This window comes from Platalea leucorodia (genome assembly GCF_965183815.1).
Source record: "Platalea leucorodia genome assembly, chromosome: 5".
Classification (NCBI taxonomy): Eukaryota; Metazoa; Chordata; class Aves; order Pelecaniformes; family Threskiornithidae; genus Platalea; species Platalea leucorodia.
The window spans coordinates 16,004,754-16,019,548 of record NC_138827.1 but is presented as its reverse complement, the minus strand read 5'-3'; the positions used below and the strand labels follow the sequence as shown (position 1 = coordinate 16,019,548).

The window sequence follows — 14,795 nt, the reverse complement described above, 5'->3', positions numbered from 1 at the left end:
GTCAGGGAGTGGGTGGGAAAGCTGGCTGCTAATCAGAGCGCGAGAAATCCGTGTCAGCCAATCAGCGCTGGCACCGTGCCCTTGGGGCGGGAGGAGGCTCGTGTGATTGACGTTTCTCTTGCCCAATAGCATTGGAGAATGGTTTGGCTGTTGCCCAATGGAGAATGCCAATAACCGTGTCCCTGCTGTCCATCAACCGGAGGGCGTGGGAAGGGCCGGGACTACCGCGAGGGCGGGCCCCTCACTTGACAGTGATAGGCACGCTCCTTAACCTATGACTCCACGGGGCGTCCAGCCACCGCCCAATCGAATGCAAGGAGGCGGGCCACGCTTGGCAGAGCAAGCTGCGGTTGGTGTGCGCGGGTGTCAGTCAGGGCGGGGTGGGGGAGGGGGGGGTCGCCGGGCTGCTGTTTGTTGTCATCCCAAGATGGAGTTTCTGCTGGGGAACCCGTTCAGCACCCCGGTGGGGCAGAGCCTCGGTAAGGCGGCCCGGGGGGTGCAGAGGGCTCCGGGGGGACCCGGAGAGCCAGCCGGGCCTCTGGAGAGGGTGGGGGGCTCCAGGTAGCGGGGAGCTCCGGAGGCACCGGGGGGCTCCGGGAGTCGGTGAGGTGCTGTGGAGGGGGTGGGGGGTCTGTGAGGGCCCGCGGGCCGCTCTGGAGCCGGGGGGGGGGGGGGGGGGCGGCTGTGGGGCTTAGTGGAGGTCTTGGGGTTGTGGGGGGCTCTGGAGGTATGGGAGAGCCTCTGGGGCTAGCGGGGGCTCTAGAGGTGGTGGGTGGCTTTTGGGGTTGGTGGGTGCTGTAGGCCTTATTGGGGTCTCTGGGGGTTAGTGTGGGTCGTGGAGGGCTCTATGGGTAGCAGAGGGCCGTGGGAGTAGCGGTAGCTTCGGGCAGACTGTTTGCCACGAGGAAGGAGCGACTCCACTTCAAGATGGTTGATGGATGAAGGAAAGTTGTTGCATCCCCCAGCTCCTTTTCCTGCATGTGAGCGCCTTGTTACAGAGCAGCCCTGCTGTTCAGCCACGTTTTTCCCAAAATGTTGAAATCTTCCTGGACCTGTGGATATGCAGGGAGGGTGACATGGTTTAGAGATACAAGCATGTGCTCTGTTTTCAGCCCAGAGCTTGAATTGTGGTTTTGCTAATGCTTTGGTGACATTAGGCAGGTTATTTTGAGTATGCTTTCACTGTGCGGCTAGCCAAGTCCTTCCTGGGTTGCTGTGTCTACTCCCTCCCTCCCACAGATGTGTTCACTCTCAATTGTGGCATGTGTGGTTTTGGTCTGTGTTGCCAGGGCCACAGGAGAAAGCCTGCGGGCCACTTCTACAGAGTTTTATAACTTGCCTATGGCTGGGTGGGCTGTCATTGCCTCCTGCTTTCTTCTCTTAGGCCTTGAAGAAATACAAAACCTCTCACATTGTGGTGGGAAAGAACAACAGACTGGCTCAGGTTCCTGCAGTGCGGGGACGGTGGCGTATGGTCCCAGAAGCCAAAGCAATGTTCAGTTGAATGCACTTGCACTAGCACCCCTCTCCAGTGAAGCCATGCTCATAGTTTCCTTGATTTGTTTCATAAGCAACAGTAATTCTAATGCCTTATTTAGGGCTTATATATAGTATAATGTATAGCTATGTATAGTCTAGTCTGTAGCTATTCTACATTAATTTATGGAATGATGGAAGACTTGTGAAATTAATGTGGAAAAATTTTGCAGAGTACGTTGTCGTGGCCTCAAAATCCAGAAGTTCTTTTATAGTAGTTGCCTCACCCACATGTGCAGAGACACCCCCTTGTAGAGCTAAAAGGCCCTTAAACGGGTAAGTCTTGCACTGTGCTTTGAAGATGGCTGGACTCTTGCTTTGTCAGACTATATGGAGCATATGTATAGCTTGCTGTTTTTCTTTAGCCATCTGGGGTGTTTATTTCTTCTGCTTAGGGAGAGAAGTGCAGAGAGTTGGAGGATAATAACGAGAACAGTGAACATTAAACATGATTTTAAAGTGAATTTGCTTCGTTGTGTTTGGCCATCTGACCACATCTGCCAGGACAGCTGGCTGCTTTGCTGCTTGGACAAGCCTTCTACAATGAGCGTTGTTAAGAGAAGGCAATAATTTCTCGTCTGTTTGTTATCAGTTTCTTTTAGCATCAGTAAGTGGTTTAAAGGGGCTTCCCTTAAGACTTAAGAATTGTTGGGGGTGTTAGCAGTAAAATTTGCTTTTCTAGCCTTCTGCCTTTCTAACTCTGGAGTGCAAGGATTTTCATAGCTCTTGCATCCCCTTGCTCTCTTTGCATGAGCAGTCGCTGCCAACTTAGAGGCTTCGAACACAAAGCTCTGAAGGAGCTGCTTTCATCAGATAAGGTTAGGTGTGTGTGAGGGGTTTATAATGCAACTTCCCTTAATGCAAAATTCAGCTGCACTTAAAGAATGTTTTTTCATCCCTGGGGGGAAGAGATAGCTGCAGATTTTATTTTGGAATAAAAATTTTTCTGCTTCTCATATCACTGCCAGTAATCCTAGTAAAACAAAAGCATGCCTTGTTCTCAGACAGTGCTATTTGCCCAGTTTTTCCACAGGTTTTTTTTCAATGAGCTTGTGGAATATGATTTTCACTTATGTTTCTCTTCATTCTTTAAACGAAACTGAATAATTTTGTATTTCTGTTTAAACATATTGTGTTGAACACAGTTGTGATGTTTTCAAGTAAGGCCTAACACTCACCATAAGGGAGAAGTGCAGAAAATTATGTAGGTCCATCAGCACACCAAGAATGCATGTTCTCTGCCAGGAAGTAGCAGTGGTTCACGTGAAGATTTAATTAGGGCTAGACAATGTCTTCAGATAAATGCCAGGTCTGAAAGAACAAAGATGTCAGAAAAGGTTTGGGGAGAACTGAGAGAGGTAATACAAGTGATTTTCTCTTTTCTCCTTCTCTTTATCTGGATAATGTCTGAAGCTAGACAGGCTTTTTATGTTAACTCTTTTGCTTAATGTGGGAAAGTAATGCTAGGATGAGCTCAGAGGATTTGTAATGGAGATGGATAGAGTCTCCTGCATCTAAAGTGCCAGTTTCAATGGCAGCCAGGTTCCTCATCGCTGAAAGCTACCTGATTTTTGGCAATGGGCTTATATGGCAGCCTCTTTTTGGTTCCCAGCGGTCAAATAACAGAAACTGTATAAAAGACCACCATGGCTACTAATTACAAACCTGACTTAATTTTTCTTTAGTACTTTGGTTGACCCGTGGACACTAAACTGTCCTTATGTCTCTAGCAAGGTCCCCTCCCAAGCAGAGGCGGTGTTTTTTTGACAGGGCTGTTGTGCGGAAGGCAGTCAGCTGCTGCGGTATGCCTAGGAGATTCCTGAAATTAAGGCCCATTTTGCCCAATCCATATTGCTTTTTACCCGGAGGTTGCAGTGAAGGGAAGTGGGTAACAGCACCATTTTCCATATAAGCTAAAAATCTCATGCAGGATTATGTGGCAGAATCCATTACTTCTCAAAGGCTCTGTGAGGAAACAGTGCTTTTCAGCATCCCGCAGGACTTACAAGAAGTCTTCGTGGTCCCTTCACAATGTCGGTTTTGTTGGTGGCCAGGGCTTCCTAGCAGGCCTCCTCAAGAAGATCCCTGGGCGGGGGTTGTATGTGGAGGCTGATGTGCTGCTGGTACTTTTAACCGGTGCTGCGTGCTCGGTGCCTGGTGAATCCAGCAGCCGTCGGCAATGCTGGACGTGGAGCCTGGGGAGGCACTGGAGCTTTCACTGACAGCTTGTGCTGCGTGGCTCTGGCCAGCTGAGGGGTGGTCGTGCCACCAGCCCTGGAGAAGGTCTTTGTGAAAGCTGGCAAGAGTCTAGAGGGTGGAATTGGGTGCCACGGGTTTCGCAGGCTGCTGAGTATGTCCGGGCTGACAAGATCCTTTGTGGCATTTGAGTGTTGGCACAGTCCGTACAACTGAACTGTTTATTTTTTCCAGCTAATGCTGTAAATACTATAGACTAGATCCTTAGAGGAGGACTATTTTGAAGAATACTCCTGACCAGTGAGGAGGAGAAGTACAGGAAGATGTGTAGTAAAATGGCAAAGACAGACTGCTTGCTATCTGGCGAGGGGCTGGCCTGGGGAAAAAGCTGCAATTTACAGTAGCGGGAATTTGCCTTGAGATTCAACATCCTGCCGTAAATTGCGTTTTTATCTTTCTTTGTTCAAGGGAGCCATCTTTAAAGTGTCACCACTCTATTCAAGGTTATTAGAACAAATACCCTTACCGTAGGTTAGCGAAAACATTAAAGCTGATTGAATTACAAGAATGTGGACTACTGGTGACTTTTTTTGCTCATTCTGCCTATTTGAAATAGGCCATATGGCTTACACATGAGGACACAGTAAAACCAGTTACATTTTGTAGTATTTTTTTTTTTTACTCTGGAGATTTTGCGAAGGCTTCAGGAGAGTGTTTATTTGTTTGAATCCAAATCAAGTCTTGCTGCTGGCACCCCTGGCTCCCTCAGGTGCAAAGGGCTGAGCTGGGGCAGTGATGTGTGAAATGGACTCCTCACGGCGTGTTGGACGGGAGCGTCGAGGTCCATTTTGGTAAGGGCTGTGGTCAGGGCTGTGTGTGCTGCTGAAGTCAGCCATTTGTGCTGCAGCCTGAAGTCGGCTTGACTTGGAGCCAAGACCTCCAGGGAGAGAGGTCCAGCACCTGAGTTAAATGCACAGAGACCCGAAAGTGAATTTTTAACTATATAGTAGCAATTAAGGTGTCCTGCATAACTGGGGGTGTGGGTGTTGATCAGGCGATGCTGGTTTACATCCCTGGTCCCTGTTGGTGAAGGGAAGTTTGAATGAGGGGTGCTGGTCTGGACACTTTCCTTGGAGTCTGTTTTTGGAGGAGGCACAGTGCAGTGATTTAATACAGGGTATTGTTTAAGGAGGCTACAAAAACAAGGTTTCAGTGAAAGATACAGAGGCACTTTATTGAAGCAACAGTGAGGCAGACAGCTTTTCAATTGATTTTTATCAAAGCACTTGCAGTTTCCATTCAAGGCTGTTAAATTGATAATAAATATGGTGGACAGAGTCTGTTTCCAGAGCTGCTGTTTTGTTCCCCCCTCTTTTTTTAAGATGAGAAAATGCCTCAGCTTCAAGGGTGTATAAACACCTTTTTATTTTCCTTTCCATAAGAAGCACTTAAGACCTTTCTTCAGGTTTCTTGTATCTTAAGATTTTATGAGTCTTCGAATAAAAATGGTTCCTAAATAAATGAGTTGATGGTTACATGCAGGAATAGAGAGATGTATTACAGCGAGCAGCCCATGGTAATCCTGCAGGAGGAATTAACCCAGGCTTTCTTGTCCACATACACAATTTGCCTAAGTTCCCTTCAGAGTAAACTTACTACTTTGCTGTGCTGCAAGTAAAACACTTTTTTAAAGACAAACCTTTTCCCAATGCCAGAATTCAGTGTTTAAAGTGCACGCCGTAATCTTAGGATCTGGTACCAATAAAATTACGGGTTTGCAGCATGCTGTTGGGGTCTGAATCATCTATCTTTTCATTAATTGCATTATAATAAAATAAAAACTCCTTTGCGTTTACCCATAACCACTGAAGTATTGTGCCCTTTTCTAGGGGAAGCTCTTCTCAGTACAAGGTAGCAGTAACTTTTCTTGCTATCAGATGCCCACAGCATCAAAAAGATGAATTTTGTCTTTTCCCACAGTGAAGAGGGCACAAAAAGTGCTCTCCTCAGAGTTTAAGTACATTTATAGGTACTGTTGTAGCTGGTCAGTCATTTAAAATCCAGCCCCCCACTGTTCATATAGAATTGTGCTAGTCATGCAAAAGAGAGTCTGATAAAATGCTTTTAGTTTTAGAAGATTATTTGGATCTGCTTTCACTTCGTGACAATGGATTATGTTGTAAGGAAAATCTCCATGAAATATTAAAATGGATATCTTTGCTTTTAAAGGAGCAAATAAATATTGAGTCATGAATCTGGCAACTTGGAGAAACTACATACATGTGTGAAGCTGGATAATTAGTATAATACCATTTAATACTAGGTTTCTGAGACTGGATTTATTTTATAGGCACAAAAGCAGATTGTAGTTCATGGAGGTATTATAGCATGTATTTTTGAGTAATGCAGTTTTATCTCTTCCAGCACAGTACGCTTAAATGTATATTCCATATGCTTCTAATATAAATCTATATGTGAGAGGTTGCTGTGTGAGGACAGCTCGTTCCCAGATTGATACTGCTCTGTTCATGTACTCGGCAGATTTATTAAACCGCACATTTAAAACATGCTTGACTAAAGACACACAGTTAGAAAATCCCCACAGACCCTTCCAACTGATTTCATATTTCATCCAAAACAATTTTCACCAAAAAAAAAAGTATTGTGTGTTTTCCTCAGTTGAACTAAGAACATTTTTAAATTAGTCAGACTTTCCTTTGATTTTGTCAACTATGTTGAGTTTATAATTAAGCGTTTTTTGAAGGTGATCAAGGCATCTGGTAGTATCATCGGTGGTAATGGTCGGTGGAGGAACAGCAGCAGTTGTTCCAAAAATTTTGGTGAGATGATGGTTCATGGGGAAGGACACTGCATAGTACCTGCAGGGCTGATGCTCTTCAGGGTTGGCCTGGCTATCTCCTTCCTCATCTGGTATTTCATATTTGACTCTGGATAAATCATTTCGCACTTTGTGTTTTGGTTTCAAAATCTGTGCAATGTATAGGCAATAAAAAGCATAAAAGTTTGGAGAACACAGGGGAGAAAGAGCCTTGAGAAGTTAGGAAGTGACCCGAAGGGCCAGCCTGCATGACACAGTTTTTTCCCCATATGATGAGTCTGCACGGATCATCCAGAACGAGTTTTCCATTTTCTTATTTGCATCCACCTGGGGAATTACTAGTTTTCTACGTAAAAGAAACTTGTTGCTGAGTATAAAAATCCTATCTAGGGTAGGTAAGCCTTATCTTCCATATTTGCTTAGTCATTCTGCTGACAGTTCTCCATGATTGCTTTGCTCATTTGTTTCAGTTATCGTCAATAGTAAAGGGCTCTTTTAAAATTGATGATTCTTGAGCACAAAAGACGCTGGTCGGAAGGCTTTGCTAGAGCCTGGTCTCGCTTCCCTTAGGAGTAGGTCCTTTGGTACAGGTAATCATGTCTTTACATAACTCATGGAGCCAGATCTTCCAATCTGTAGGTACTCTTCCAGTTGCTCTAGAAGGGGAGATGCAAATAAATTCAGCCAGTCTGTTAGTGGCAGCACTGTCTTTAAATTTAAATATACACTCTATGACTATTCTGTACCTGGCAGAATTATGAGGTAGGCCCTGTAATGTAGTGACTCATTCAAAACTAAGGATTAGGGAAGGAAAAAAGTCCATGTATGTATATACCCTGTCTGTGCTTGGGTAATTCCTGGCATGGCTACGTATGGACTATTTATCTGTGCCTCTGTATCTCTCAGTTCACAGAAACCCTTTGACAGCTCCGCGTTTGCAGCATAGTCTCAGAGAGCATCAGAAGACTCAAAAATGAGAAGAAAACCTGTTGAATAGTTTGGTTAGCTTGTAAGCCTGCGTATTCTTTAAGAGTAAGCCAGTCTGTTCCCCAGCTGGTCCTCAGAACCCTTCTGGGTTAGATTACTTTGGGAAGAAATTCTTTGTTCAAATTCAGATCAAAGAAAATGTACACAAAGTGAAGGCACAGACTGGTGTTATAAACTGTGTTTGAACCCCAATAACTTTGCAGAGCATTGGTTTCTTATCTCTTAAGGCAAGAAAGACTTTGTTACATCCCAAATGTGGTCAGGAATGTTGAGGATATTGTTAACTTGGACATGTTGCATCCTTTGTAGTTTCATGGGATACATCTACTGCAAGAAGTGTGCCCAGCTTTGTATTTGACCCAAATAACAAAAAATTCACATTTCTTGCATAGATGAGAAAATGCAGAAGAACTCCTTTTTTAAAATCTGGTATTTCCTGACTTTTTTTTAAACTTCAGTTTTGTCTCAATTATAGCTTTCTGCATTTATTTTCCTTTTGGAAGGAAAAGGGCATCCTTCCTTGCCTATACACACAAAAAGCTACCTTGAGCAGATTAAATAAGTTGCAAGCTTCAGCAGCTTTGCCAGCACATTTTGGAAGGTCTTTATGCTGTACTTGGCCTACAGGCTGGTGGTATTTGATAGCTTCCAATCACTTTGTCTTCTCAGACTAACAAATACGTCTTTATGGTTTAACAGAGGCATTTTACTTAAGCTATGATGACCAAATACTTACTGAAATACAGATTTTTTTTTTTCCCAGACATCTGCAAGGCTTTAATTAGTAATTCTGTCCAAAAAGTCAAGCCCGAAGTAAGTTTTTGACTGAGGTGATCCAGAAATGAGATATTATATTGTAGGTCTTCCTTCCAAAACATCTTTTATTGCAGTTGATGCAATGGACATCTGTTGGGCTCAGTACAAACGCTCTTCCTTCTTTTATATGGCACCGTTGAGAATCTGAACTCCTCAGCGTTCACCAAAAAGTGCTCCTATCAGTTAACAGTGTTAAGGAATTTAACCAGTTAATTGGTTCCTAATTTAAGATTAGGAGAGAAAATTTGCAAACTGTACTGGAGTATTTCATCTGGAGTGAATCTTAAAATCAGTCTCCCCATTGTGACCAGTTATTGCCTGAATGCTGTCTAGTATTTTTCTGAACAGTTGTTATGGGATATAGGTATGATAGTAAGATGATTGATAGTGAAAGGTAGGAGTTAAGCAGGATCTGGCATCTATTTGGTTTCGGGGTACCCTTATCTCATGTTTAAGCTGTTGTAGTAAATAGCTTGTTTTTCATTGTCTTTGAGCTGCCCTTTCTCTACTGATTTTCAGTTCTTCTAATTAGAAGGGTATTTTAGTGAAAAGAGCGATCTCAGACCTTTGTGAAATTTTCTGCTAGTACAAATAATGGTAAATCTGAAATCACTTATTAGACAAGAAGTTGTTATGGCAACTATAAGATGGTTGGCTAATCAGAGAGTGAGATCAGTTTTTATTTACAAGTGTAATGAGCAATTAAGTTTGAGCAGCTGTCAGACTTGGAAAGTGATTAAAGTTCAGCAAACAACCCAAATGGGTCAGTGTTCAGTTCTGGTGGTTTTCTGACACTGCAGTTTGATCACATGTGGGTTTTACCTGCTATAATTAAAACTGCCTTTAAAATCCCCATCTATGCCAATGACTTGGCATAGACAGTGAGTAACGAAAAATCCCTCTTCCAACCAGGTTCCTTAAAGGGTATTAGCCTTGAGTCTTGCTGCAGCTAATGAGGTATTTCACGTATAGCATCCCTTAAAGCAAACCTTAGTTTGCATGCTGGCTTGCAGAATCATCTCCAGGCCGTTGATGATCACCAGGAGAGAGCTGAAACAGTGCAGCCTTGCACAGGCAAGCTTTACACCTCTAAAGGGCACTCTTTCATAAAAGGCATCATTATACTGTTGTTGGTTGCTTAGGAAGCTGCTGCTTGGCTCAGAGGAAGGACGTGCACGGTGTACATGAACATAAAACCCAAAAGAAATTGAGAAAGTCTTGATTCACGCAGAAGCATAAGGGAATGCCCAGGAGAGGCTAACCTCAGCCAGAGCTGGTGAAGCTCAGTCATTCAGCTGGCCACCAGTGAATGGGGCCAGGCTAGCGCCTTTGCTGGTACTCATTGCTTTCCCAAGCAGGAGCAATTACACTAACATATATCAGTGTCACACTGCCAAAAAGGCTTCAGTAGGTTTTGTATTTGTTATTCGGTGTCTTGTGACTTCTGTGTTATTGATTAACAAGCTGTAAGCAGCAAAGACTGGAGAGCTGGTTCTCTGTAGATTCCAGATCATGTACATTCGTACTGGGAAAGTTACCTTCCCATCCATAATCTGCACTTTTCAGAATGCACTAGGTCAGCCCTTTTCATTTGCTAGGATTTGCTTCCCTGCTGCATATGGTAAATAAGCCAAACTGTTTGTAAGCCGTGCTCAAAATCTGTCTTCTAGTTAGAATTTTAACTGTCCAAGGACCAATACAGTTATTTTCCAAAAGTACGCTGCAGTCCCCTGATACATTTACGTTGTTTTTAATTTTGCCACACTAATATTATCATGTAATATAGACGACTGCAGTGGAATGTGAAATGTATTGGGACAGTTCCTGACCTGAAAAATTTACAAAGTTGTATGATTGGATAACTCAAGCTGGTGAATGGGGACTTATGGGGAAATTATAATGACGGTCTCAGAAATAGGCATTTGCATACTTGATCTAAACTTCTGGTATTTACATTTTCTATTTATCAGTCTTTTTGAGGCTATATGGCAGTGGCTATATGGCAATGGCACATGAGAAACAGGGCCGTAGAAATGGAGCAGAATTTTTAACAGGGTTTTTAAGGACCAAGAAATACACATTTCTCAGCCCATACAAGATAGAATTGCACACGTGTATCTTGTTATTATTGTTGCCTGATTTGCACTCAGGTTCCCTGAGAAGATCGTTTGGAAGTGTTTAGCCGCTAAGCTTTTGCAGGCATAGCAAGCTTGGCTTGTTGGAATGGGCAGCTGGCAATAGAGCCCTTCAATGACAGCAACATTGGCAAAAGCGATTCCTGTTACCTAGTGGAACAGGAGCCAGCTCTCCCTTCTTCCCGTGGTGAAGACGCTTAGTGTATTCCAGACGCTGATCTTCAAGGTATCGGAGGTATTGGAGAATTTGAATGGGATCGGAGCTAGCTGCCTCTTGCACAGACCTGCTGTCATCTTGTAGAGCAGTGTGAGGGAAGGCTGCAAAATTGAAAAGCAAACTGAAGCATTTCACACTAGAAAACGTGAGCTGTCAGCCCTCAAAACCTGCAGACTCCTCACTGTCTAGTTGGCTTCTACATGTGGGATAATTGTGGTTTTCCAGAGGACGCAGCTCTCACCTTCATAGTTGTAGATGCATAGGAGAGCTGGGTGTGGGAACATGCACATGGAATAGTCTACTGCAAGGCTTGTTTAATTTCGTTTGTAACACATTTTAATTATCGTGTATGAACGTTTACTTAAAAATCTGCTGTAGCATCCTGCCGCTAAGGAGTAAACTTGTTCTTGTAACTGCTTTCTTTGTAGGAATGAAAGATTTTGCCTTCCCTCCCCCCCCCCCCCCCATGCAATTAGTGTTTTCAGTTTATTTTAAGCATGCGAGAGTGTGGGCAATTGGCTTTAGGAGTAACCTGTAAAAAAATAATATAAATAATACTAATGTAGGAGCCTGATGGATTATCTTTGCCTTATAGTTTGTTTGCAGCAAACAACATGTTACGAGTGAGTGGGTGGGAGGGGGAGTTTTAAATATATGGGGAAGGATTTTTAGAGTTTGCAGCTGACGTGGATTAAAAATTCTTAGAACATTTCATCCATGAAAGGCAATTAGTTTTGTTTTATGAATATGAAAAGCACGTAGCTTGTAAGTACTGGAGTGAAGTCCCAAGTGAGTTATTAGAACTTGCTTTACTCATGTAGTACAAAATTAGCCATCAAGAGCTGATAGATTTCAAATATAGCTCACTGACACACTGATCATCCATAACTTTTCATAAAGACATTTTTTCGGTCTCACCTGTAATTACTGGGTGCTGTTGAAGTCCTGAACGGGGCAGCTACTCACAGATCAGGACACCTTCTCACTCTTGATGGTGCTTGCAACATTTTGTGCAGTTGGGATATCAAATTGTAATACCGTGCTGCCTGCAGTTCTGGGTGGTAAAACTGCATCCAGATGTGTAGAATATTCCTCTTTCTCTCTCTGACCTCCTGGTAGTATCTTACTGGTCAAATACATTCTACTGCTTTGTATGTGTGGTACTGTTTTTCTGCATTTTGGGGGGGAATGTTTTAAAAAGCAGTTTGCAACAGTTTATTTACGGAACTGTCATACTGGTGTTCTTATAAATAACAAACCCACTGTAGTAGAGCTTTTAGGCATACTTGCTAAAGAAGAAGTTGAGAAATAAATCACTACTTTCAGCTGCCCCTTCTCTCAGATTTGTAAGTTAAGGCTGATAAAATGAATGGAATCTGCATTTTTTTTTAGCAGTTGTTTATTGGCATTAGGACAAATTCATGTGTATGTATTAGATATTTGTTTAAGAGCTTTTTTGGAATATTGGGGTTGTCTGTAGTGAGTTCTCTTTCTGGTGAGAAAAGCTTCTTGGCTACTAAGGGGTGTTTGGAAGAACACTGTTTTTTCAGCTTCTTTGGCTAGTTTCTTTGTCTGGCATTTTTTGGGGCTGGGGGAGAGCCAAAGACTCAGCTATTAAGAAATTCTGTATTTCTAGTGTTGGTGAACAGGCATTATTCATCCAGTATGTCAGTGTTTTAATACCTGAGATTCTCAGTTAAGGAACTGGTAGCCCCAGTTAAGGAAGAAGGTAGTCGCCCCTCCCAATCACGCAAATTCCTTGGAGAAATTAAAGCCATATAAATGCCCTTTGGCAAGTAGTAGGCTACAATCCAAGTTCTGCCTTTGGAAATGACTAGATGTCGGTGCAATTTAGTATAGAGCACCAGCTGCCTTACTGTGGTCAAAGGAGGAGGAGATTTGGGTAACCATCCCAATGCACTGACCTGTCTAAACAATGCTTGTGCTGATAAGTTCTCCCATGCCGAGTCATATGGACAAGTTGTAGCAGTCACAGTCAAATTCAGAAAAGGCAAATCCGAGGGAGAACATTCTGTCACCCAGAAGATTTTAATTTATGCTTTTGTGCTCCTCATCTAGAGAAGAAAGATGGACGCTCAGAGTGTCATAATATTAGACTACGGGAGGTGTTGCCTAATAGATCACAGATGTTTGCGAAGTGGCGAGCCATCATCTCCACCGATACAACAGTATGAGGGGACAGTCTGTCATGAGATGTGACATGTCATAAAGGAACATTGATTTGTCGCTCCCCTACAGTAAATCACACAGTAAACATCTCCATTCGAATCCATTAAAATCCATTAATACAGGACGTATATTTTAAAACTGCTTTGACATTTCTGATTGAAGGCTTTAGCGTATTGATTTCTGACGTGAGCAGGTCCTTGTTTGTCAATCGTGAAGTAGCACCACACTTTGAATATCGTGGGTTTGCAGTGAGATGGGCATCTGGCCAAGGTCACTGCTGAAAGAGGTGAAGAAACGTGCGGTGCAGGCTGAGTTTTAGGGAAAAGTGCCTCTGAATCATGCAAATGGCTTGATGAGCTGGGAGCTGCTGCTATATGACCTAGCTCTGAAGGACAGCTATTTACGGTACATGGGTCAACACGTTAGCTTTAATGAGTGTACTGTACATAGGAGGAAGGCGGGTTTTTGTGTTTTGTTTTTCAAGCTGTGTAGAATGAAGAAGTCAGAGGGATTTCACTTTGGTTTAAAGAAGCAGTAGTCTCTTTCTGCCATCTGTTTTGAAAGAGCAACTTATATACACATGTCATTCAGTGGAGCATGCCATCAGCAGCAACAATTTCTGCTGATGGAAAACTTCAGTGAGAATATTCATGACAAAAGTCTTTATTGTATAGAAACACACTGTTCTGCTTGGGATCCAGATTCCAAATGCTTTTAAGGACTATGATTAAACCATCATTTGTGCCCGAGATGAACAACATCTGAGTACAGAAACTGCCTGGACTAGGTTGCCCTGTTGGGCCATTTCTGTACAATACAGTGTAGTGCTGGGAGGTCCATCTGGTTTTACAACCTGCAAATGCATTGAGACCTATGAGATGTGATAAACTAAGCGAGTTAGGCTGATATGCTCCCTTGCCTACTCTGATATTATTATAAGGATTTCTGGTTTGTTTTTGCTCAGGTGTAGCTCTGATCTGAGTATGAAAGAAAAATTTTCTTTGTTACACAGCTGTTAATATTTGTTTAATACGTATTAATCCATTCACCTTGCTCTGTTTTTGAAACTGCTGCACAGCTATGCTCAGTTAATCAGCTGTCGTTTCCTACTCCTGAGAGGCTGAATCTGTGGGAGATGTTGGGCGATGTCTTTTTTGTAGCGTATCTAAATCACAGGAATGTTGTAGCGTAACTGTGAATACCATGCAGTCTTTAAAAAGGCACAGTAATTGCATATTACATATTCATGATTGCAGGTAAGTGTGATCTGGAAGGCAGGTTTGAAAAAGTTTGGCATTTGGGTGGCAGCTTCAAAAAGAAGAAAACCTGGAAGTAAATTGGAGAAAATGACAGTTCCCAGTTTACCGCTGTGCCTTCAAACAGCATTCGAGCTAAATACTCATTATGATTGCACATATGCATGTCCACAGCTTCTCTTGTTATTTTATTTTAACATAGACTCTGCAGTCATTATAAACTATCATTATTCAGCCCCAGAAACTTTGGCAAAACAATGAGTGGAGGACAGACGACTTCATCCCAAAGAGTTTCAATGTAAGCATAGCTAAAATCAATTGAAAAATCACAACGGTCAAAGTGGATGACCAGTGCTGCAGCAGTACAACCCAAATCACGTTTTTCTGTAATGCCTTGCAGTTCAGACTGAGCCCGTTTGTTCTAGCTGACTGGCTTTTTCTTTGGAAGTGTGAAGCTCAGCATTTTCAGAGCAGTGTGAAATAAGCAATGTAGAAAAAGGACTTGGAGCAGTGAGGTGGCTAATTGAAAAAGGCTATTGGAGCTGTGCTTTCTAACAAAGAAACTGGCAGGTTTTTGTGAGTAAGTCACTTCAGAGTTGAGTTTTGATCTTGAATTTTGAATG

General features: G+C 42.9%; 1 protein-coding gene across 3 annotated transcripts in view; it reads left to right on the top strand.

The window, feature by feature from the left end:
• Positions 1 to 406: 406 nt before the first annotated feature.
• TOM1L2 (target of myb1 like 2 membrane trafficking protein) overlaps positions 407 to 14,795 on the top strand; it is a 61,572-nt gene continuing 47,183 nt past the window's right edge. For all 3 annotated transcript variants that reach the window (XM_082312040.1, XM_082312039.1, XM_082312041.1), the window contains exon 1: positions 407 to 479. In XM_082312040.1, coding sequence (XP_082168166.1) covers positions 428 to 479 — 52 coding nt within the window. In that variant the 5' untranslated portion in view covers positions 407 to 427. The remainder of the gene's footprint in view (positions 480 to 14,795) is intronic.